The 25,655-nt window shown below is 39.9% G+C and overlaps 1 protein-coding gene across 5 annotated transcripts; it reads left to right on the top strand.

Annotated features, from left to right (window-relative positions):
• Window positions 1-450: 450 nt before the first annotated feature.
• Window positions 451-6,747, top strand: LOC146650893 (uncharacterized). Of its 5 annotated transcripts, XM_085385011.1 has the most exons (10): window positions 451-534; window positions 1,726-1,827; window positions 2,110-2,250; window positions 2,357-2,529; window positions 2,770-2,906; window positions 3,448-3,460; window positions 3,996-4,325; window positions 4,419-4,587; window positions 5,042-5,166; window positions 5,502-6,747. In XM_085385011.1, the coding sequence occupies exons 2-10, from the start codon at window positions 1,734-1,736 to the stop codon at window positions 5,820-5,822; spliced, it is 1,503 nt and encodes a 500-aa protein (XP_085241137.1). In that variant the 5' UTR covers window positions 451-534; window positions 1,726-1,733; the 3' UTR covers window positions 5,823-6,747. The 5 variants fall into 5 exon arrangements, with proteins under 5 accessions (XP_085241137.1, XP_085241139.1, XP_085241138.1 ...); XM_085385013.1 differs by lacking the exon at window positions 1,726-1,827 and having other exon boundaries at window positions 478-534; XM_085385012.1 differs by lacking the exon at window positions 451-534 and having other exon boundaries at window positions 1,149-1,827.
• The last annotated feature ends 18,908 nt before the right edge of the window (window positions 6,748-25,655 follow it).

Genomic DNA, 25,655 nt, shown 5'->3' on the forward strand with positions numbered 1-25,655 from the left:
ATTTCTTATTTATTTTTATTGATTTATTTGCAGGTAAACACGTCGGACAGTAGCAGCTTTCATCTCTGTTGCTCACCTGTGAAAGGTTAACCATGGCTCAGATAAAACAGGAAATGTAACATTTCCGTCTGCTCGCTCGGTTTATCAAACTGTTCAGAAATCATGTTTGTTCGTTTTAAAAACCCGACAGCCGTGCTTAATCAAAGAGACTTCTTTATAAATTGTGTGAAAGAAACAAAAAAGCAGAGGAAGAGAGCAAGAGAGAAAGAAAAGTGGAGAAGGCGCCAGAGACCACACAGCAAAAATGCCAGTGTTGATTTTTCAGTGTTAGTAGATTTCAACAGAGTTCCGAGTTAGTTCAACACTTAATCGAGTTAAAATAACACATCGGGAGTTGATTCTTGAAAAGTGTAAGTGTGGATTTTAGTCATTACTGCATTTTAACACTGTGGGTGTTAAATTAGACCACGCCTTCATTTCCTGTGGAGCTTCGCATTTCAGAATCTTCGGTCGCCATTTTTTCTTGCTGCTGCGGTAAGTTTTATTCGGTCAAATATTAAGTTTTAGATTGATGTTAGAACAAGTAACATGATAACTAGTAAAAACAATAGTATTTGTATCAAAATACATTATCTTTAAGTGTCATATTTGAATTTTAACTGTTTTTTGTTAAGCTGGGCTACTGCTAGCTAAAACTGCAAAGTACCAGTTACTTTCCTAGCATTCATTTAGCATAATCTGGCTGTTGGCAGACTATAACGAATATTACTTGTTAATATATGTCACAGTTTTTACTAAACGCCTTTTATTTATTTTCAAATTAAACTTGCTAAATCCTTAGTTCAGGGGTCTCAAACCCGCGGCCCCGTGTGGGACTCCCCCCTCCCTCCCTCCCTCCCGGTTTGAGTGCGAGGGAGGGAGAGAGAAAGTATGAGTTGCTACCCGCGAGAAACGGAAGATGAAAGCATGTAGATATAATAACCACTGCAGCCAAAAAGACTGGCTGACGAGCCCAGTTGTAAGTAAGCTGTTTATACTCGAGTGTACACTGTGTTCGCTGACAGTAAAGCTAGTTAGCGGCCACGAGCCCGACGCGGGACCCGACGTATTAGCCAGGTTTTTTTTTTTTTTTTTTTAACCACGGTTCAGAGCCGCGGAGCTAGGCTTCGGTTAGTTTGGAGTGAGAAAAATGCGTTCAAGTTTGCGGTTTTGCCTTCTTATACAATATTTGGAATTTTAAAAACTAACGAGGAACTGCATTTTGGGAAATATTTGTGGGTGGTTTCTTTGTATTTTTTTTTTTGTACTACTTGAACACTAAAGTGGCCCTCCAATGAGATGGCAGTGGCCCATAGCTCATTGAAGTTTGAGACACTGGCTTAGGTGAACTAGGATGCTTAAGGCTACCCTGAGAGTATGTATAGATGGAAAGATTTTTACACTAGAGTATGCCCCCTACATCTTGTTAATTATGGTAATTTCATATGTTATGCATTTCTGTGACAATAAGGCATTTTTCTTTTTTTAGATTGTTTTTTTTTTCATGGTAAAATAAGCATTTTTCTGCCTCTTTATATTAGGGTTTGTTAGAGTGCAGGGAGAGTTTTTATGGCTTAAAGTATATAAAAATAATAAAAAAGAAATATGGTTTCTACTAACCCCCGCGATAATCAAGAGACTACTGTATTGCAGTGCAGTTATGCAGTTTTGTTCTACTCTTGGAAGGTGGCGATATGCTGGTTCCTGTCGAGTTTAAGGGAATGAGCAAATGGGTCAGGGTACCAAAGACAGACGATGCCTACAATTACTCCGAATTTTTGCAAGGAGGTAATTTGAGTGTAGTGATTAAAAGTAACTAAGTAAATTTATTCATATACTATTCATGTAAGTATTGTTTTGATTTACTTGTACTTTACTCAAAGCCTTCACTGCAGACCAAGGGCAAATACTGTAAGTTTACTTCACTACATTGATTGCTAATTTAAATGAATAATTCTTTTAGTAATTGAATGAATAAAGAATTTATAAATATTGTCAAAGTAAAACTGTGATTCACGGATTTATGAATTATAAATTCATATAGAACTTTATTGATTGTTTCTTTTTTAGTGCTGGTGAAATTCAGTTTGCCAGGTTCTACCAATTTGGTCCTGATGGATTCTGCGGGAGTGGAAGTGGATTCGGACATATTTGATGAACTTTTGAAGTCATCTCAGGTGTCTTTCAGTGTCTTCACTGAAGAATGCAGTGGTAAGAAGTTTAAGCCGTATGTTTCATTTAAAAATGCGTTGTTAAATTTACTAATTTATAGTTGGTGTAATCATGTTTAAATCTATGAGGCTGTCTGTATTGTTAGACAACAGTGTTGCAGGGTCTTCTTCAGATCACACATCTTCATTAGAGTTGTCACCGTCACCTGCATCAGGAGGATCATCATCAGGTTCAGACACAACAATAATACTCGAATCTACCAAAGCTCGGAAAAGACAGTTAATTGAAGGACCTCCTGACAGCAACACTGCAAGAAATGTAAGTAATCTTCAGGATATGATATGTTGTAACTTAAGATTGCCAATTACCTGTTCATTTGTACCAATACTCAATATCTTTAAAAATATTATTAAAAAAATTATAAAAACAAAACAATGGTCCCTCTCATGATTAAATAAGATGTAGTGATTAATGCAAAGGCTATAGCAGTTGATGCTGATAATTTTTATACCCACCTGGTAGGTGCTTTCTATGAATTTCTTGCAATTGTTATTTCAGATCATCAGAGCAGCCTTGTATTCAAAGCCAGATGGTGATCAAGTATTTAAGGAATATGAGAAAACAAACTGCCTCTCTGATACTACAAGAAGAAGGATGGTGAACATCCGTGTGGCAGACATGGTAGAGAGTCATGGGTAAGTGATGTAAACATTAAGAAAAATCTTTGTTTTGTTTGTTTTTTTTGTCTGCAATTTTAGTTGTTTACCATTATTGTACCACTTAAATAGATTCTTCTATATGTCATGAAGTCATTGTTAAGTTAAATCAAATCAATCATAGTTTTCATTAGTTGCTAACCCCATATTGATAATGTTTCAAAAGAAAGTCACAATTTGTTATGGAGTGATGTTATTTTCCATTGTCATTATTGTAGTTTCTGAATATAGTGCTTCTTAACAGGGATGGTTGATAACAGCAAAACATTAGGAAAATGTCTGCATCAAATTGTCATAGTCCATGTGGAGCATAATCCAAGTCTTCATTTTCATTATTCTTAAAGACCTGTCAGGTGTGTGATGTGGTCAGTCATGATTTACAGATGATAGGTAGTTTGGGTAGTTCAAATCATACACCTGGATACATGTTGTTCTTGTTGCTGACATTTTATAATTGAACTTGAATCTGTGTTGGGGTAAATAATTGATAGTTTTCGTGTTCTCTGTATCTGCCTTTTAGGAGGATCCCACCAGTAAGTGTCCGCATTATGTATGCACTTGGGATTACAACCTTGTTCCCAAACTTGAAGGACCCAGATTCAAAGAATGGTTATGTAAGTTATGATGTTATGATGCATACATGCTGTCAGTGTCATAGTCCTGGGTCTGTGACCCAGTTTTTATGCAATTAAGACTTTTTTGATTGTGGTTTACGTGATAAATGCCTACACCTGCAGATATGACAGTCAGTGGTCTGTGAAAGTATTTTGTTGTTGGCTTTTCTGATGGAGTGGTTAAAGAAATCATATGATAAGACTAATTCAGGTCAGTCTGTCAATCAGGCAGTTTATCAAGTTATTCCCTAATGGACCCAAAATAAATAAATGTAAAAAAATGTCATTGTGTAACAATTGATTTAAATAGACCTCTAATGCATGATGCCATATCTGGCTTTTTGACATGTAGCACTGAACAATCCCACCAGTCAGGAGTTTTCTTCACTTGCTACAAACAGAGTAGCAGGTAATCAATATTGAATAAATATCTCTCTTGCTCTTAATTCGGCAGGAACATTTCTATGGTCACCAGAGTGGTTCTGGTTACCTGGCATGGAGATTGAAAACTGTGCAGCGCAACTCTACTGAAGAGATGAAGAAATCAAAGTCAGCTTTTCAAGACAGCCCCAAGACTCTTCGCAACTTCGCAACAAATGCGAGACAGTTGTCGGGTGATGAATGCAAGGAAGCTGTGTCAGTGATGAGGCACTCGACTGATATGAAAGTTGTCAAAGAGAAAATGAAGGTGACATTTCAACATAGGCAAAAAGTGATTCAAGATCCAGCCACAGCTTCTTCTGTCCTGGACCTTTTCCCAAGATTTCTGGATACACCTGGCTTGGTAAGGCATAAACTGATTGACTGACAGCTGTGTGGTTCCTTTGTTTGTTTGCTCGTTAATGCGTTCTTTCTATTGTCACATTTTGTGTTTCAGATTGACCAAGACTTCACAATGCTGTTTGGGGAGGAAGTGTCTGGTAAATTCCTTGCAAAGTGGCCAACATTCTTCAAGCCAAGAATCATCAAAGATTGCAAAAATCTGTCTCAGAGTACAGAATTGGATGACCTGCTTGTCTCTGCACAGGGGGACTCTGATGAGGGTGGTAAGTTGGAGATGGTAGACTTCACATGTCTTTACAGCATTTTCACAATTCCCACAGCACAATATATTAGGTGGACCATACTATTAAATCAAAACATGTTTTGGCACCTTTACAACAAATTGGAATACAGCTGTCGATTTTATAAATTACGTTGAGTTTCTGTTCATTTCAGTATGGTATGAAAAGGAATTTACAAACAAACTTTAATGGCATTTAAAGTTTGACAAAAAAAAGTTACTTAATGTTAGTATTGTTATGACTCAATATTTACGTCACTTGGTGGCCAGAAGATTTTAAGTGTCTTGAAATGAATTTTCATACCATACTGAAGACATTGGAAAACTGCTTTATTTGAAAAATTATCAGTTATCCAAAACTGAATAACATTGACAAAATGACTGCTGTGGACCTTAAAATGACAGTAATTGCGATTATCCTAATTCCTATTCTGTAGTTTGGGACTGCGAGTTGGCTGCCATTCTTTTGCTGCTTCACTTGTTACCTCCAACATCTAAGGGAAGGAAGTCTTCAAAGATTAGCACATCAGATGCTGCTCACCACCTAATGAAATTCATGAAGGTATGATTTTTTAGAAATGTGTTAAAGTAGCTTTCTCTTTTGATGAGAAAAGATTATCAGATGTTTTAAGAGGGCAAGGAGTTCCACTGTGCAGCAGATATATCTATGGCAGATAGGCTTGGTGTTGCAACGCCGGCACATTATTGTTACCATTAAACCTAAAATTACACATTGGAACAAAAATAACTGTGGGCCCGAAGTAAAACATTTTAATATTTATATAATAATATAATTAATATATTTAATATTGTCTTAATTTTAGGCAGCACTGCCACTCAACATCCGATTACCAATTTTGTTTAATGTGAATCATTTGGTTTCTTTCACTCCCTCAGGTGGGAGGTAGCATGGAGACTTTTCTTAAGGCTGGCCCCACTCAGCCATTCCTCCTGTGTGTTGGAGAAAGAAAGAACATCATCCAGACTTTCTACATTGTCCTAGATCAAAAGGTCATTCCCTGTGTGACGCAGACGGGAGTTGCAGCTTTTGACGAGCTTTTCAAGGCACATTTTGTATTTGCCGTGTCCTATGACGAAGCATTGCACAACTTCTACACATTCATCCAGACCACCGTGTATGGCATTGATGTTGGCAGCGTGAAGGAGAGTCCTCGGGTCAGGGAAATCAGAGCAAGAATTCTTCACAGTACAGTCTAAAGACATCGACTATACAGTACTTTGACTGTTCTTGTGTTACTTTTGCAAGATACACCACACAAGTTGCTCAGTGTTATTTAGACATGTCAAGTTCCAGCAACGTTTTTACTTTTGAGCTTTGGACAGCCTAGATATTAATTTATCTTTTACAAGCAACACCTCTTCAAAGCACGTGGAGACTTTGTTGACTCAGAGGTCATCAGTAATTTTTATTTTGAGCCTGCACCTTATGATAGAACCTTTGTTTCACAGCCTGTAAATGTGGCTCATCTTGTGACAGGACATGTATAGGACTGTTATTTCTCAACTACAATCCTCAGGAGTTCTGAAAGTACTGTGCAGTGTTTAGTTGGTTCATTGGAGGAAAGTGTTAATGACATGCGTCATTGCACATGCAAAACAATCTGTTGTTGAATGTTTGTCATCAAGAGAAACCTCGGAAAAGTTGAATGTTTTGATCAGCTTGAAAACCCATTCTCATATCTTAACAGAATCTAAAAGGATGAGACATTTTGAGCAAAAATGGAAAATAGTTGAACCTGTAGAGCATGTTTTCCTGTGTGTGTTTTGATGTACTTAAAGCTGCTTGTGCATGCTCTAAGTAATATGGAGACCGAAGAAATGATCAATGGTCACTTAAATGCATTTGTTATTGAGGATAAACTGGATGCTGTTGCACTGATCTGTGTAGATAATGTGGTGTATTATAGACCTTACAATGGGCTATTTTCAAATGACACTAATGACAAAATGTAGATTGTCCAATATTCTAGTTTTGTATATATTTATGCGCTGTTTATTTGTGGTGTATCTGCTGTTTGAATACAGAGTATTTTGAACACTGTCCTGTTGTTTCTTTTAATGGGTAGAGTGTCTGTAGCTGTGAATACATTTTAATTAATTGTAGCAGTAGAGATATCAGAGATTAATGGGAGTTTATTGTAATCTGGCTAGTATTGATGATTTGCCTGACACTAGTGTTAGTGTTAGACAATCAACACTATTCAGTGTTAAATTTTTAAACACCAGGGCTAGTGTAAAGTACTACCAACACTATTTGGTGTTACTTTTTAACACTTAACACCAGTGTAGAATATTGTTGACACTGGTCAGTGTTAGTCAGTGTTAATCTTTAACTCTGTACAGTGTTAGAATAACACTAGGTCATTGTTAAAAATATAACACTTTGAAAAGTGTTAATTTAACACTCAAAAGAGTGGACACATATAGACACTTTTCTAGTGTTAAATTTAACACTCACGGTGTCAATTTAACACTGGCGATTTTGCTGTGCAGCTTTATTCTCAGCATTACCTTGACTCTCTGAGCAGTCATCGGACAGAAGCCAGTAAAAGAAAAAATAGTCCAGGGAGGGATCTGAAGGCTTAATTATTTTAGGGACAATTTATATGATTTTCTATGAGAAAGAAGTAGGAAGAGCTGAGGCGCGAAGGCCGGCCTCCAACCTTGACTCGGACACGCTGATATTGATTTAACCGTGAAAACTGGAGCTGGTGAATTATGTCATGACTCAGTGCTCTCCTTGCTTCTGTCACTGAAGGAGGTATTTGGGAGGTGGTGGGGAGAGGGGGCGGTGGAAGTCAGTGAATGAGAAACTAAGAAGGACAAGTTGGGATAAAGCAGATGAATTAGAGGTTTATCTTAATTGCTCCTGAGAGGGATCACAAGTTAGGGTTGGCTGCTACCTGAAAGGAAAATCCCTCTGGGGAAATCAGAGCTGATTACAGAGGAGTTTAACCAGACAGAAAGCAAGCAATAGAAGATGTCAGGATGAGCAGAACTGTGGGTGACTAATGCAAAAGTTTGGAGCAAAGGTTCTAATCTCAGTTTGTTTTGTAGACGGTCTGAGCATCTCTGCCCTGGCCACATCCCAAATACCCTCGCATGCTTAAAAAATGAGGGTCTTAACAAAAGGTTGTCTTTGGTTTGGTGAAAGGATGACATTGAGTACATGGTTACATTCGTGAAATTGCAGTAAGCAGGACCTCAGTGTCCCTTGCTCTGTTGCATTGAAGGACACAGTTATGAAAAGAGAGACAGGATGAAAACTTTTTTTTTTCTGTAGTGCTACAACATTGTTCAGAGGCCGAATGTCTTTGTATTGATTTAGCAGAAAGAAGAACCACAGAAATTTTTCACATGTTTATATCAAGGACACAGCGGGATAAACAGCCTTCACTCAGCCTGTCTCTTCTCCTGCTCAAGGCCCAGCCAGCGCAGGTTATAAAAATCCTCCCGTCTCAAGGAGAGATTACATTATGTCTTGTTGCAAAAGCACAGAGTTGAAAAGACAGCTGCAGCGCTCGGTCGCTCTTTTTCAGGCCTCCTTTTCGTCTATTGTTTGTTTATCAGATTTGGACAAGGTGTCTCTCCACTTAACCATCCTTCCCAGGGTAAATTTAGTCAATCTGAAATATTTCTTAAACATCTTTCACCTAACTGGCCTCCCACCACCACAACAAGTTGATGCTTTATTTAAAATTGGATGAAGATCTGAAAACTGATGCCAAACATGCCACCCTATCCCCTAAATAATGACTGATGCATGTCATCTCATAGACACGTATGTACCACCTTTGCATCTAAACACCAGATGAATTAATGCAAGATGTCAGTTTAGATGACAACAGTTGGGGTTTAATATGCAACAGTTGAAAACATTTATCTGCATTACAAGTCTGTTTCCTGTGAGCTAGGAAATCTGAAACAAATGGATCGGGCTGCACAACTAATCCGCAGAGACTGGCAAGTGTAAAACTTTAAATGGCTGTTGCTGAAAGGGTAGGGGGGGAAAAGGCAATAGTTCAGTTTAATGAAAACTTTCAGGTTCTTAACTTTAGGAGGAAACTCAAGGGTAACGCGTTGATAATGCATTAATGAAATGTGCAGAGACTTTTGGTTTCCCAGGCTGAAAGTTGTTAGTTTTTCTTTTTGATATGAGGCAGACTTGTTCTCTGGCACGGTGCCTGCTGGTTCCCAGCCCAGTCTGACTTAGCTCAGCATGGGGAGGCCCTCTCACGGTCGCATCACACTACTTAAAGGATGGGACTTCTTACAAAACATGCATTCTGTTTTGTGAGAGGGGGTTGCGTTGTTTGTGTCTTTAAGTCAAGACTCCTCTGAGTTCAAGTAACATTTATCAAAAACTGCAAGAGTGTCTTTTCGCACCTCGGCAAAGAAAACACCACCGTTCTCTTCTCTGAGTCGCTTCTGCCAGCGAATGGGCCGCTCTCAAATAAAAGCAGATCAGTAGTTTGTGTGTGCATGTGCATACAAAACGCGCAGTTGATCTGCACTTTTGGAAACTCGCCGCTGTGACACGCGGACAGCTCGAGTCAGGCAGCTTCAGCCACGGCACAGTTTTGTTTCTGGTGGTGAAATTTAGAGCGAGGTCAGAACCACAGAAGATATTTACTCAAACAGGGGCCATGGGAAAGTGAAATCCACTTGCAGGAATTACAGAGGGAGGGAGGACAAAAGGAAGTGCCATTAAACTAAGTGGCTAACTTTCATAAATCTCCTGATGGGATCATACCAGCTCGACTCCACTGAGCTCATGCACCACATCCATCTTCAATAATATTGCACGTTCGTACATCAGATAAAGATACTTAATATGGGAAGTAATATATTAAAAACTAAGAAGAATGCAGTGCAGAGGCATAAAGCAAAGAGGCCTGGAACCCTTTAGGCGTACTCGCAGCACTGATGATTTGTACTTGTAGGTCGAACCACACCCACTTTAAATTTTGTTCTCGACTGCATGTCATGAACTGGCTGTGTGGAGGCAGATGAGGACCCAAACGCAAAACTCACGGAGACAGGAACTGAACTCAAAATCACTGCTTTATTGCAGGCCTTTAAAACGAAACAGAACTAAACTGGGAATACTAACAGAAGACCGAGGGAACACAGAAAGACACACAGGTTCGGGGAGAAGACATTGACGACGCAACACTGACCTGAGGGAGACACGCACATAAATACACAGAGGGGAACACAGCTGACACAGATAATCATAACGAGACAGGGCAGGAGTGAACACAACATGACGCATACTGACGAGAGACTGTCAAAGTAAAACAGGAAGTACACAGAGGTTCAGACAGGAGGAGAGAGAGCACGGGGAGAACACAGTCATAACGGGCTGGGGAAAACATGGAATAAAACACAAGGAGAGACGAGGGCTCACAGATACACAGGGGCACACAGGAGGTAACCAAATAAGGAACATCTTAACTAAATAACCTAGGAACCAAGGCATAAATAGGGAACAAAATACAAAAACACACAAAAACTAAGAATACTGGGCCAACATGGCCCAGGACCATGATACTGCACAGCTATGACATTTCATCATTTCATGCACAGAGATGCTATCACACTGACAAAATCATATAACACCTGCCATAGAGCTCAAAACAGTGAATTATTTCACTGAAAACAATACCACCCACACTGCTGAGTCCGGTAGACAATTTCCCTAAAAAGACAATTGCAGTTTGTCTTAAACGTCAGCCTTGGATGCATCGCACTCACAAACAAAGAAGTTCTGCGTCCATCACAAAATACTAAATTTGAGCTTTGTTAGCGGGTCCAGATTACTTCAAAACACAAAATGCTTTTAATAAGTAAGTATTGTTTTGTTCTTTAGTGGCAGTAAGCACTTCCTGAAGGCTGATCACACAGATGAAATCCTGAGGTTGCCATGACCCAAGAAGACAGTTCTTTGGCACATTCAGCCAAGTTGGCCTTGAAGCACAAGTGCGGAGAAAAACACAAGGTTTTTACCAAGTACTTGGGGCTTAGATACCCACAGACACTCCAAGACAGGTTTCAGAAACTTAAGAGGACAACTTTGTATGATTCAAGGCTTCTCATTAAATGGCTCCCCTGGAAAAGTCTTGTACCGCATTGTTTGTTGATTTGTTGGGCACTCTTCTGGCGGTTGCTATAGTGACTGTTTCAATTTTCTCTCTGTGGCTGCTCACATAAAGGACCTCGTCCTTGTCTCCATAATAGTTACAAATTGAATACTGCACTTTCCAAGGACTCGTGTCACCAACTTACAGCAAAGTGAGTGTATGAGTGTGCATGTGCATCTGTGTGTGCATGTGTGTGTCTCAGAGCATGAAAGAAGACAAGCTGACTTTAGATTTGTTGCACAAATGGAAAATAAAATGTACATTTTTTTTCTAACTTGGTCCTTTTTATGAATCAGAAAAGAAAGGACTAACAATACAAGCACTAAGATGAATGTGGAAAGATGCAACGAAGTGCAAGGCAGATTAAAAGGACTAATCAGGGATAAAAATTAAAAATTAAAAAGAAAAGGGTCTAGATCTGAGAGCACGAGGTCAAGACTGTGTACACCAAAATCAGAACAATTGAGTTAAGAGGACAGTTCAAACCAAAACTGTTAGACACGACTCACGCTCCTGTCGCTGAAGTATGGCCTGGTGATGTGAAATGCTCAATCACTGCTCACACTGAGGAACGAAAGGATATATAATGGAACGGTGATTATTTTAGAGGTCTGTGGAAATGTTCTAAGCACGACTTTGTTGTTTTTTTTTAATGTTTTTAATGTACAAGCACACTGCTTCTTCCTAAGTCATTATTTTAAAAAGAGCAAAGAAAGTGGGTCCTGAGACATTTCACCATATTTTTAAGTTGGTTTTAATGCATGCACTGAAGCCCTGAACATTTCTAGACTTCGCCCAACAGAGGTGTGAAAATGCAAATGTCAGTTTCTTTTAGATGAGATTAGAACCTCTTTAACCTGCCGGCTCTCTAATAAAAAGTCAGCGTGGTTTCAACTGTGCCTTAACACCACCGTGTTCTGTGAATTCTGTACAGACAGCACTTTCACCCAAGCCAAACATAAGTCTGAAATGGACTATCTGTGTGTGACACAACAGTCCAGGCCTGTAAACAACTTAACTTAAAACTGAAGCTCCATCAGATCCATGTTCTCACGGTTCACTGAATCTCAAATCTGCCAATCTTTAGAACATTTTCTGCTCTCCAAAACTCTAATTTACATAAATAATTTAACATATGTAATGAGTTTTGTTTCCTTTTGCTCATTGAAATCTGAGGCAGTGTTTGAACATGAATATTTCAAGAAATATTAAAGATAAAAGCCTGACATTTTCACTGGTCTTTTTTTTTTTTTTTAGCATCAAAACAGAAAAAAAATCAGGCTGATCTGTAAAGTCTCATATTTGAGCGCAAACTACTCAAAAACTCCACAATGCAAAAGACAAACAGTGACTTCTGTATTTCACAATATTGCAAAAATAAAGAATGTAGAAAACTTTTTAACACAGAATTCTCTGAAGAAAATGTTATTTTCATGAATCTTTATGCTGGACTGGGCACATATCACAAGTTGTAGCACAAAAACAAAAGTATTAATAGATGGTATAATCTGAATGGATTGTACTCTAATTATAACTGTGAAGATAATAATTCATGTTTTTAAATATGTGCAGATTTTCCATTTTAGCCGTGTTCTACAAACCCAAAAAATATATGGTGAAGTGTTTGATGTATGAAGCTAAAAGCTTCACAGCAATACGTCTAAATTTTTGAACTTTGAACCTTTTTTTGTTTGCTTTGTTTGATTTTGAGCAAAAGGTGTTAATTTGAGATTTTAATTATCCAAAGTAAAAATAGATTTAAAAAAAAAAAGAATTGAGCTTTGAGAAAAATTAAAACTAACTGAAAATTATTTTGTGAACTTTTAAGACACCTTAGTTTGGCAAAATTTGCTATCACACCTTGCTCGAAGACGCTTTGTGTTTATTGATGCTTTGGATGTTTACAAGCCTGTGAGGCAAATTCTTTCCAAAATGTCTGTGTTTGTACTGTAATACACGGACTGGTTTTCCTAAATCTTGGATATTTCCTGCATACAATATTAATTAAAACAACTGAACTAATAAAAACTCAATTAAAACAAAACGTTTTAAAACAAGGAAAACTAAACTGAAACTGAAGTGAAATAAAAACAAAAAATGAAATAAAAAATATGAATTAATAAGAAAATTCAAAACTATAATGATTCTGCATCAGCCTGATTGTATCATGTATTATTCCCTGAGACAAATATGTGATTGTAGGCTAATAGCCTACACGCACACACCTACGGTCCTCCACAAGAAATAAATTTGCTTGGCATTCACAGAGCAGCCCCGTCTCCTACCAGCTGCTCGTACAGTTCCTTAGATCTACAGTTTTACAGTAAGTTGTGCGTCGTAACCCCGGCAGTTTTTAAAAACAGCTCAGTGATACACAAAGCCTCTCTCTGAACAAACACAGCTTTGCTCATTGTTTACCTCAGCTGCGAACCTCTCACTGAATGTGGGTAAACTGCAAACACGAGCAGCGTAACACGCTTGCGATAGGATGGTTCATAGTCTGTTTGTCTCTCCTTTAGTAACAGTGTTCAAGGTCGGTGTATAAACACAAGGCCATCCTGATTACAACAAACAAAGCAGCAGATATTCGAGCTTGTAGTCTCTTCTCTGCGCCCCCCTCGCTTGGGGTAAACGTGTCAGATGTTGACATTTAAATTTTACATTTTTCAGATTCTTTCATTTAAAGAAACTTTTAGAATGTTCTTGCTGTTAATCGAGGATTCTGGCATTCTGCGTCTCTGTCTGTACTTCACCTTAACCCCACTTTTCTTAAAACTTGGCAGGTTGGGGACACAAGTAATTTCTCGCTGTTGTTAGGCAACATCGCAACGGCCTCACTCAGGTCGTGACATTGTCTGCAACCTTATAATGACATCACAAGTCCAGATAACACAGTTTATAAATAAACCTTCACTGTCTGCAACATCAGATTACATTTTCTGATGCTTTAAAAAAAAAGCTGGAAAAGAATATTTAAAAAGAGAAACATGAACTTTCAACTACAAAATGCTTGTTTAAGCCACTGCAGCCAAGCAGGGGAGCCTTGAGTTTACCCAGACCACTTGACAAACAGATGCCAGGAAAAGTGACCCATGTGTTCTCACTGTACTTCAAAGCCTTGACAATATCAATTGCTGGCTGTCTCAAAACCTTTCAAAGCTTAATGATGATAACTTTGATGTTTTAGTTATTAAATCCACTACCCTGACCCACAGTACGCTAAGCCTTTTGTCCAAAAATGTCAAGCAATCTACTCATAACCAGTGATTTTCAACACTGAGCTGTGTTTCAATGCTCAAGTTGAAAAAAAAATGCCCACTACACTGACTCCAGATAATTCAGAATGTGGCTGGATTTTAACTGGCACCAGGATATGTCAGTATATTACTCCAGTATTAGGAAGTTTACACTGGTTGGCTGTTAAATTTCATGTCTATTCTAAAAGCTTACTAATGACTTGCATTAAATTACAATGCTCCAAATCATATGAAAGAATTGTTTGGCCTCTATATGCCTGGATGGCTATTTTTATTGTTGAATGGGGCTGGTTTGTCCAAGGTCTCACCTAGTAAACAAAGGTCAGCAGGCCTTTGTTGTTAGGGCTCCCAAACTGTGGAACAGCCTTCCCACCAATATCAGGATGCCACTTATTGTCTTATAAGTGGCAGAGATGAGCGTTCTCCAAAGGGTGGCTGGCCCCTCAAAGAGATAGGCGGAGGAGTTCGGCCATCTAGGAGGGGTTTAGACCAGAGCTGCTACTCCATCAAAAGGAGCCAGTTGAGGTGGTTCGGGATCTGACAAGGATGATTCCTGGGTGAGGAGTTCTGGGCATGTCCCACATGGATTGATTGTGGCATTCATTTAAACGCTGACACAGTAAGGCTGGCTGCTTATGATTGAAACACTCAAAGAAAAAATAAGTTTGAAGGACTTTTATATTTGTCAGCGTTGCTGAGTGCTTCAAGTTTCCAAGCAGTCTCTGCAAACTTTACAGACTGAATGCACAAACACACCTCCACACAGACACAAAACAATAATTCACTTCGTGTTGAAAGTCCCCTAAGCCACTCCTGACATTTCACAGGTCTTTCAATTAAAATGTTTTATACAAATTTATTCAGCACCCATTCCTTCCACTAAGCTCGTCTGTGTTCATCATCAGAGACACATTATAATTAAGGTCATAAGGACATTGGGTTGTACTCAGAAGTTTATATATGTGGATGTTGGGCATAAATGGCATAGTAATTTTGGGCTTTTAATGATTTCTTTGAACTCTTCTTTTTCCAGGGTGGACCGATTGTACAGTCTACATCTTTAATGACTTAACGAAACAAGAATTGTGGTGCATAAGTTTGATTTAATTTGGATTTTCTCTAATGCACACAGGGTCAAAAGTCTACAAACACTTGTAAATATATAGACTTATTTACATTCTTTAGTAAGTTGTACTGAAGTTGTGTGTCTTTTATCATGACAAAGCCAAGGCCCATTAACTTCTCATTAGTGATCATCACTGACTGCATCTGCTTGTTTCTCTTTGCCAGCATAAAAATAATTTGTTTAACAGCGCTCAGCTCTGGGGCCATTTTACTGCCAGTGGTTGTGGTACAATGCACAAAGTAGAATAACTATTTTTTCAGTTTCACCTCACATCAACAGTTAGACAGTTGAAACTGGGACACAACTGGATGTTCCAACAGGACAATGATCCCAAACATGCATCAAAACTGGTTTTGGAATGGATAAAATAGCATTAAGATTCTGGAATATTCTTCTCAAAGCCCCAACCTCAACCTTATGGAAAATTTGTGGACTATAGTTAAAAGTCAGGTCCATGCCAGAAAAGTAGCCAATTTAAATAAACACTACCAATTCTTCCTCGAAGAGTGATCAAATATCCAGCCAGAAGGTTGTTGACGACTATCAAAAACATCTGGTCATGGTGAAACTTGGGAGCAAATAAAACCAAATTTCAAACTTGTTCAACTAATTGTTGTTTTTTTAAGTCATTAAAGTTTTATGCTGTTCAATCACTTCATTCTGAAAAAAGAACAGTTCACAGAAATCACTAAAAGCCCAAAATTAACATGAAATTCAAAATGAGTGTAATGTAAGCTTCTGACCGAAGCCGAACGTTCTTGTGACCATGTAAGTCACTTTGTCGTTGCTATTGGCTTTTTGTGAGGAGAGACATGACCTCTAAAATCTAAAGCCCTTTTCCCAACCGCTTGTGCATTAATTATGAGCATGCATGGTCATACATGCTCATGGAGCAGTAATTAAATAATTAAATGGAGAAAAGCCCGTAAGTTGGTTCAAGCATGCAAATAAAGTTTCTCCTCTGAGGACTGCCTACTAGCGTGTTTGTGTTATTTGACACTGTGTAGTCAAATGTCATTCTAAATTGGTGCTGATGTGAGTGTGTGCGCTTATCTGTCTCAGCCCTGTGATTGACGAGCAAACTGACCGAGGGGTACCCTGCCTTTTTAAGCTTTCAACTTCCCTTCAATTGAAGTTGAATAAGTGGTGGAGAAAATTGGTGGATGGACTTGTAATTGAAAGGCAGCAGCAGTACAGTTAAAATGAGCTTCATATTTGTGCAAGGTCTTCTTTTCTGTATTGACTAAGATCAAATTAAAGGAGAGAAAAAGCCTGAAAAACTGTGTTTAATCACTGCAGTCTTTTCCCGCCCCTAAGAATGACAAAGGTTATTTTTCTTCCATTAAACTTATTAGAAAAACCCTAATTTATGCAAGTCTTTCCACTGCGTGATGGAAAAATTGCTTGCTATGGATTAAGCATCTTTAACATTTTTTTAAAAAATTCAAAAACAGCTGATAGCATAATGCTCTGCACTATTAGCGTAATCTTGTTCGACACCAGCACCTATCTCCTAAAATTGGCTCTTTACTGATATAATAGTGCTATGCAGTCCACTTATCAACTTTGTTACGGAAAACAAATGTATAAAATGCTGACTATACGAAACTAACATTCAATGTTCATGTTAAATAAATATCTACACATACGACTCTATGTGGAAAAGTAACTAACTCTGATTAAATCACTCTTTCACTATATATGGCCAGGCCTGGATATCGAAAATGTTAAAAAGCCATTTTTAAGGCTTTGGTATAGAGCAGGAGTGTCAAACTCAAATACACAGTGGGCCAAAATTCAAAACTGGAACAAAGTCGCGGGCTAACATTAATATTTACTGAAATAAAAATCTTCCTCCAGATATATGAATGATTCTTTTCTTATGGACTCAAACAAGTTTTGCTGAAAAACTGAATATGGAACAAGCAAAGCTTAATACTAAACAATATATATATATTAGCTGTATAATACCAGTAGGCCAGCTCTAATAATAATTTGGTATGGCTTCGCGGGCCAAATGTAATTAGGCTGTGGGCCAAATTTGGCCCACGGGCCAGAGTTTGACACCTATGGTATAGAGTGACCCACAGTGAGAGCCATTACCCACAATTACAGAAATCTTGAAACAGTAGTGAACCTGCTGAGGAGTGGAGTACTCTAATAGTTCATCAATGACTCATCCAGGATGTCACAGAAGAACCCAGAACAACATCAAAGAAATGCAGACCTCACTTGCCTCGTTTAAGGCCAGAGTTCAGGAGAGCTGACCAAACCACTACTGACCAAAAAAGCCCCAAAGGTTTGTTTCACATCTTCCAAAAAAAAAAGACTAAAAGTAAAATATTCTGTGGACTGACGAAACAAAAGCTGAACTTTTTGGGAGGTTTGAGTCTAATACAGCATTTCATATAAAGATAACCTTAACAACAGGTGGAGGTAGTGTGATGGTCTGGGTCTGCTTCAGGATGACTTGCTGTAATTATTAGAACCACTAACTCTCCTCTCCGCCAGGAAATCGTAAAGGAGAATGTCTGACCATCATTTTGTGCTCTAAAAGTCAAGCTCACTGGAGTCATGCAGCAGGAAGATGATCCAAAACACACCAGCAAGTCCAACTTTTAATGGCTAAAAAAAATAAATAAATAAACATCCATCCATCGGTGCACACAAGACACCCAAACACTATGGCACCTCCTGTAGGTGGTGGGCCTGCAGGAGGATGGGCTCATGTCCCTTTTCATGCTGCGCCCATCCGGGCCCCATGGAATAAGGCCTCAGGCACCCTACCTATGCCTGGCTCCAGGGCAGGGCCCCAGTCTTCTGAATCATTCTTTGTCTGGTCCCTCACCCAGGACCAGTTTGCCCCTGGGATCCCTGGGATATACAAACCCTTCTACCACAATAAGGCAGCAATTCGCAGAGGGGAAATAAATAGATAAATAACTACTACGGTTTTCCACAAAGATATACCAAAACGAAAGTATCGACAGCTATTTACATCAAAACACCAAACTATTTACAACCGGGGGGGAAGATCGCGACCATGACAAACTGAAACACAGGGCTTAAATACATAGAGGGAGCAATCAGGGAATGGACCACAGGAGGGAAACACAGCTGGGGCAAATCAGAACTGACGAGACAAGGAAGCATAAACTGAACACACTGAGATACAGACCTTCAAAGTAAAACAGGCAACATAACAGTCACGCCTAAAACAAAACACTGACAACACCGAATCGTAACAGTTCCCCCCACCCAAAAATCAAACATTTAAAACATGTAACCCCAAAGAAAATGTTTGATTCATGCCCAGCGCATACGGCACCGGCTGCTGTTCTGCAGGCGACGCTGATGGCTGGACAGGCCCCTTGGATCCTCCAGTGGAAACGGAAGGCTGGAGCGGTCCCTCGGACCCCCCAGCGAAGACGACGAAGGCTGGAGCGGTCCCTCGGACCCCCCAGCGAAGGCGGATGAAAGCTGGAGCGGTCCCTCGGACCCTCCAGCGAAGACAGACGGAAGGCTGAAGCGGTCCCTCCCTCTGACCCTCCAGCAAAGACAGACGGAAGGCTGAAGCGGTCCCTCGGACCCACCAGTGAAGACAGACGGAAGGCTGGAGCGGCCCCTCCCTCGGACCCTCCAGCGAAGGCAAACGATGAGAGAGAGCAAAATAAGACATTTATTTACATCAAAACACCAAACTATTTACAACCAGGGGGGAAGATCGCGACCATGACAAACTGAAACACAGGGCTTAAATACATAGAGGGAGCAATCGGGGAATGGACAACAGGAGGGAAACACAGCTGGGGCAAATCAGAACTGACGAGACAAGGAAGCGTGCTTAAAAATGTGTCTGAAATTAAAAAAAAAAAAATCTGCAGAGTAGGACAAAATTCCTCCACAGCCATGTGAAAGACTCACTGTACACTCAGTTATAAGGTTTGGGTTACTTTTTCACACAGTAACCCACATGTGGCCCTTTTCACACAGGGCCACATAGGTTTAAATAAATTAAATATCCTTTAAAAACTGCCGTTCGCATTTACTCAGGTTATCTCTGTCTAATAACAACATTTTTTTGATGACCTGAAACGAGTGACAAATATGCAAAAAAAAAAAAACTGGGGAGAAAGCTGTACTGTTTTTTTTACAGCACTGTGTTATAATACTTAAATAAAAACAGATAAGCAAGCTACAGTGTAGCGCCGGTAACATGAGAGAATAAACGAGAAACAGCACAGAGGCGGGACGCTGCAGTTGTTATGTCCTTGCTGTGGATAAATTGCGTGTTGAACATGTGCCACTGGGATGTGAGCTAATTAGCCAAGGTTGAGTGGGACCCTGGGGGTGGGTTAACGTGTAGGGAGGAGGGAGGAGAAGAGGGAGAGGCAGCCAAGGTCAAACCCATGAGTGCTACCAAATCCATACAGCACAATGGTCCCTCTGTGCCACTCTGAGGGGTTCATTTGATTCAGTCTCTTCATTACTTAAGACCATCTTCACTTCAGCAATACACGCCTTCATTCTAGTTATCTCTGCCTGCACTCCTGTAGTTGGTCTAAAAGGTAGCATCTTAAATTACCAGCGATACAAATGCATAAATGCCTCACATGACTCCTGTGTATCCCATTTACTCGCCTTCATGCCTGCACCGCACACCTGTCCTTGCTTTTCATCTCTGTCTGTCCTTTGATCTATTTATTTCATAACAATGTCACACTCCTTTGTCTCACATGTAGAGCCTATAAAGAAAACGCAGGTAAGGCATGCATGCATAAATGCATGTGCATATTGCAATACTAGGAAATGCAGCTGAGTGAAATATGAAATACCGTAGCAAAGAAGAAATAATTTATGTCCCTCCTATCTCATTCTTTATTGGTCTCACGGTGACTACAGTATGAATATTTTGCCGGCATATCGGGGACAGGGTCATGTTTGCATAAAGAGGTAAATTATGACACCAATAACAATGCCGGCGTGCCACAAAGAGACGTAGGAGTGGGTGAGGGTAGAGGGGCTGAGATGTTGGACGGATCAAGGCAAGTAAAATGTAGCTGATAGGTGAAATACATTTAGAAAGAAATTGGTTTCCTGTTTGAGAGATAAAACACATTATTTTTTATTCACATCCCTAAAAATTCTCATTAAATTTGGCAGCGAGGCATTCTTTTCTTCAACTTACTCACCTTGAACAACAAAGACGTTTTCAAATTTCTGTAAGTGAGTCGCCGGCAGGCAGTGAGTCATGCTGTCTGACTTTGCTTTGCTTCCTTGATAATTGTGCAGTTAAAGATCTGCAAGGCCTTGAAAATGCAACATTTTCAATCTTTCAATATTCCAAACTCAAAGCATTAAACTTTCTTTTTTTAAGTGCATCAAAATTAATCACCCTCCTTCTCTTTCTTTTATCAACGGCTGTAGTTACATTTGGCAGATAAAGACTTAGTGTTGCTGTTAATTAAACAAGGAAAAGGTGCAGGGATAGCTCAGTAGGTAGGGTGGTGGCCCCGTGATCGGAAGGTTGGGCGTTCAAATCCACTAAACGGCTACCATGAGGTACACCTGAGCAAAGTACCGTCCCTACACACGGCTCCCCGGGCGCCCAATGGCTGCCCGCTTCACTGAGTAAATGGGTTAAATTTCAATAAAATATATAAGAAAAAAAGTGTATCTGTACTTGGAAAGTGACCTGACTTCAAGCAGCTGACACCTTAGCTGTAGAATTTTCTTGTCTTTTGTTTTTTAAATACTTTTCTCTACCCTGCATGAGATCCTAAGCTCTATTGCTTATTGTGATTTCTTAACTTTTAGGGACTGTCTTTGATTAAGTTATATGGGGGTGGGTGCCGAGTTTGGCAGGTGATTGCTACCTGCCAAACTTGGCGCCCCGTTCTCTTTACAGGTAAGAGCAGGTTCAGACTTAAGAGTCTGATGAATGATGTGATGCCTGCAACATTATCTATGAAGTGAACAGGGTACCAGTGGGCAACCTGCCAGTTCTGGTGTTCTCTAGTTAATTTCAGTCGAGCTAAAGAGCGCGGGGCTGGGAGAACTGGCTCCACCGGAGGACCTCCCACCTTCATCTGATTATTTCAGTTTGGTCACAAACATACACATGAGCAGCCCGGTCATTTTGTAGGGTTCTGGCAATGCTCCTCATATTGTGCTGCCAGGTTAATGGTCTTCTGTGGCCCTCTCCACGTCTTCTCATGTAACACCTCATCTCCTGGCATCTCTTCTACGCACTTGAAAGTCATGGGAGACACAGCAGACCTTCTTATGATGTCACTTATGGGTGAGTTGGACTATTGGTGGAACACGAATGGGCTGGAAGTACTGCCCCGTGCTACCAACAATCACAAGGACTCAAGTAAAAAGTAAAACTAGCAAGAAATCAGTCAGGAAGGATAAGCAGAGAGCAATGATCCGTGGCCACCACCTGCAAAACCATTCCCCTTGCAGGGGTTGTCTTGTAGCCACTTTAGGGCCCCTGATTCACAAAGGTTTATTCAAGGCTATATCCGTTTGTATTAACCCCATCTGATAGCATGACAACATGCATGTAAACAAACATTCTTGGTTCTTCAATTACGACAGCTGGCTATAGTTTTAAAGCAAGCCACATTCCGCCTGTATTAATATAATTTTATATCTAGAAGTTCTTTCCAATTACCCTTTATTCTTTTCTGCCTTTTCAAGTTCATCTATTGGCTTTGCTTGGCACATCATTCTGCCTCCTCTCCACACTTTATTTGTATCAGTAATTTTTTTCCTCGCTCTTCAGGGTGTTGCTTTCTATACATGTTTTCTTTTGCCAAGGCCAAGGCCTCCTCTAAATGCCTGCTGAACTTGATGAACTTCCTGTTTATATGAGGCAATCTTTGCCAGGCTACCTTGGCATCTCTTACATTGGTCGCTACATGTTATATGTAGTAAACACCATATCTTATTTTAGCTTTTGACTCTGTATGTTATGGATTAGAAAAGACAGCTCATTCTCACTCCCAGCTTGGTGCATACTATGTCAAGATGTTATATATAAATGCAAGAGACAACAGCATTGTTTTCTGACACACGGGGATACCTTTTAAGCATACCCCTTTAGCATGTTTTTCATACTGCCAACTGTAAAATAAAGTTTTCTTCATCTTACAGTTCATCTATACTATTCCTGCAATGTGAAGCTGAATAATCGCTGCAACTTGTGTCTTTCCTTGTTCAAGTAAAGAATTTGTTTATTTGTATTATAACATATCTGAATATCTGCAATCACAGCATTTTAAGATGGTGAAAGGTGTACCCTTAGGCACCCTCCCTGATTCAGACCTTTCTTTCTCCACGTAAATGGCCTTCTTGACTCCCCGCTCAAACCAGCGTTCCTGTGTACATCCTCATCATTGAAAGAGTGTCCACTGGCCTCTAGGTGTAAATGTAGAGACCTAGCCTGACAAGGTGGCTCTTCTATGTTATGGCATCCACTTAAACAGAGGTTGTTTGGTTTCCCCGATGTATAAATCACAGCAATCCTCCTGACACTTACCAGCATACGCTACATTACTCTGTGTCGGGGAATCTGATCTTTTTTTTTGGCGCAGCGTGTTTTGGGGTTTGAAAGCCAAAGAGATGTAGTGTTTAGACAAAATGCATCTTAGCTGTTCCAATACTTCCAACACATAAGGCGTCACTCAGGATTTTCTTACTTAGGCAGCAGTTGTCCTTCTTCTCTGCTGGATCATCTGGCGCTTTCTTCAGGTGCCTTCCCAGCTTTGACAAATGTCCAGCTAGGATAATGATATTTACTCAGGGCCTTCTTGATATGATGTTCTTGTTTGTTTGATCAGTGGTTGTTGATCAATGGTCATAACAATTTGCATATTAATGACCAAGAGACCTCACAAACCATTGTTCATCAGTGGTGCTAGTTTCAGTCATCATGTAAATCTACTGTTTATAAGTTTGGGGAAACCTGCAGTCAGCTGAGACTGGGATTTTTGGGATTTCTTGTATGAATGTATGTGTGTGTGTGTGATTGGGTGACGAAGCTTGTAGTAGAAAAGCGCTATATAAGTACCAGGCCACTTACCATTTATACTCAACTATGGGCTTGTCTACCTGTCGCAGATTTCAGTAGCTTGATTACTGCCAACCTTGTCTTTCACACACTCACAACAGAGCGTCACTGACTTCACGCAACAAAGTAGCAACCTTCAGCGTTAAAAAATGAAGCTTGGCAGCGCTGAAACCAGCTGTTCCTGTACTTGAGGCTGGATCCAAGAACAAACAGACTCCCATCGTAACAGGAGAAAGAAGCCTGTTTATTCCATCATGGATGGTTTGGGAAGCAACTCTCTGTTTTCTCTCTTGGATCAAGTAAGGCCTGTCATTACTGCTTCTTAGTTGAGAGAATACATCTGACAGCCTTTGTTATGACTTGGGACCCACAGGAGAGGATCGGAATAGTGTTTTGAATATACCTTTGACCTTTGAGAGACACGATCTGTTTTCCATATCACGGTGATTAAAAAGCTTTTAGCAAGTCATCCTCAGCTCCTTAAAGGCCCAGCAGACACAATGAAACATCCCCTAGCAGTAGTGTCACTACTCGGCACTCAGAGTGTCTGGATGATCTGTCCAGGAGAAAAAAAAACAATGTTGTGTTGAAAATATATTGATAATATCCCATTTCACATGATTTGTACGAATCTATAAAACATCAAAATCAGACAAGATAGAAGACATCAAGATATTTGATGACTATACCCTAAGTTTTGAGTTAGAAAATCAGCTGTTCATCCAGCTGGAACATTGTAGGCTCAAGAAGAACACCATATCACCCAGAGGGAGATTGGTCAAAGGCTCCCCTGCTGATGGTGAACATTCTCCCAGAGATTGTGGAAACCTGTGTGTTGCTTAATAAGCCAGCCTGTGAAATGCAACTTCAGAAAATGTGAGCCAGTGAGTTTTTACTGCCTATTCCGGAGGGACCTACAACCTCTGATTCTGAATAACAAGAAAGTAGAACCCCATACATGAAAAAAGGGGGGGAAACTGAAAGCAAAAAGCCAATATAGTGCTAGAGACGTCTGCAGAGAGAGAGGAAAAAAGAGTTATGACAACAAAGTAAGGCATTCTGGGAAAAGAGGAAAGGCAACCACATCCTAATTAGAAACATCACGCCCTGGTGCACTACAGGCACGCTTGGTTGTCACTAGAAAAACTGAAAAGTTGTCTATCTGGTAAAGAGAAAGCTTCCAATTTATGAATTTGTGCATGCGCAGAATATTGCATCATTGCCTCCAGCTTTCATGTAACCATGAAAATACTTGTGCCTGATCAAAGGAAAAGTACAAAAGAAAAGATTTTTATGAAACACAAGTGCATCGGCGCAACCTGAAAGCAGCAGTGAATGAAGACGACTGTGGTGATACCTGCCAGTATACCGCTGGTAGCAAAGCAGATTCAAGCAGATGAAAGCACAATGTCAGCTGACACAAAGGATGCTTACAACTTCAAAAAATAAAATGTAAAAAATAATAAGAAATATGGCTGAGCAGAGACAAGAAGATTTGGAGGACACTGTGTCATCAGCCAGTCAAAGCAAGCATGGAAACATCTGTGTTTTTTAAACTCTCATCACACAACTTAGTACCAACACTTGCCATGCAGAATTAAACTTGAAGCACTATGTCTTTATCGTCAACCAGATACTGACCACAGAGCGCTCATTCCATCGTTTATGAGACAGTTTCCAGAACAGCAGTCACTGAATAACATTTCCCAGAACAGCTTTCACACATTTCATGGACTGTTTTGAAAATCAGATTGTATTCACATGAACTTGGACTGCATAGTATGATTTACCACAGGAGCTGCTGAGCCAGCTCTAAACTGCAATCAGGATCTTGTGCACATCCATCATACTCTGATGTGGCGCAGCCAGAAAGCAGTGCAGAAACTGACTACAGCAAACAGTGGAGAGCAAACAGAGCAGCAAGGACGAGGGGGGCTACATTCGATCACCTGTGATTAAGGTATTATGTAAGAACAAAAAAACTGCATCGTTACAGATATCCAACATCTTGTATGGGATTTTTTCACCTTCCCTCCAGCCAAGGTTGAAGAGCTGTTTACACCAAAACTACCAGATACAGCAGCTTCTATCCTTAAACTATCACGCTCATACATAACTGACCAGTATCAAGATTTATACATTGAAGGCTCACTTTCATTCATGACGTACACTATATGGTCACTGTATATAGTATAATTGCTGACCATGTGCATTCCTTTATGGTCACGGTGGTACCCATCTTCTGATGGCTGCATGTCTCAAAGCTCCAACCATGTCAAACTGGTTTCTTCCACATGTGAATGAGTTCACTGTACTTAAATGGCCTACACGGTCACCAGATCTTGAGATGAGGTGGAGAGATGTGACAGTTTCACATCATGGATGTTGTGAAACTGATAAATGAGCAGCTGTAACTGGAAGGTCGCC

This window comes from Rhamphochromis longiceps, linkage group LG16, assembly GCF_057381845.1.
Source record: "Rhamphochromis longiceps isolate RC_006_pf linkage group LG16, R_longiceps_female_GT1.1, whole genome shotgun sequence".
Lineage (NCBI taxonomy): Eukaryota > Metazoa > Chordata > Actinopteri > Cichliformes > Cichlidae > Rhamphochromis > Rhamphochromis longiceps.

Excerpts from the sequence above, each read along its gene's own strand:
- LOC146650893 (XM_085385011.1), top strand. The coding sequence starts at position 1,734 with ATGCTGGTTCCTGTCGAGTTTAAGGGAATGAGCAAATGGGTCAGGGTA. Across the intron at positions 4,326-4,418 it reads TTCTGGATACACCTGGCTTG|ATTGACCAAGACTTCACAAT; the intron begins GTAAGGCATAAA and ends TTTGTGTTTCAG. Across the intron at positions 4,588-5,041 it reads GGGGGACTCTGATGAGGGTG|TTTGGGACTGCGAGTTGGCT; the intron begins GTAAGTTGGAGA and ends CCTATTCTGTAG.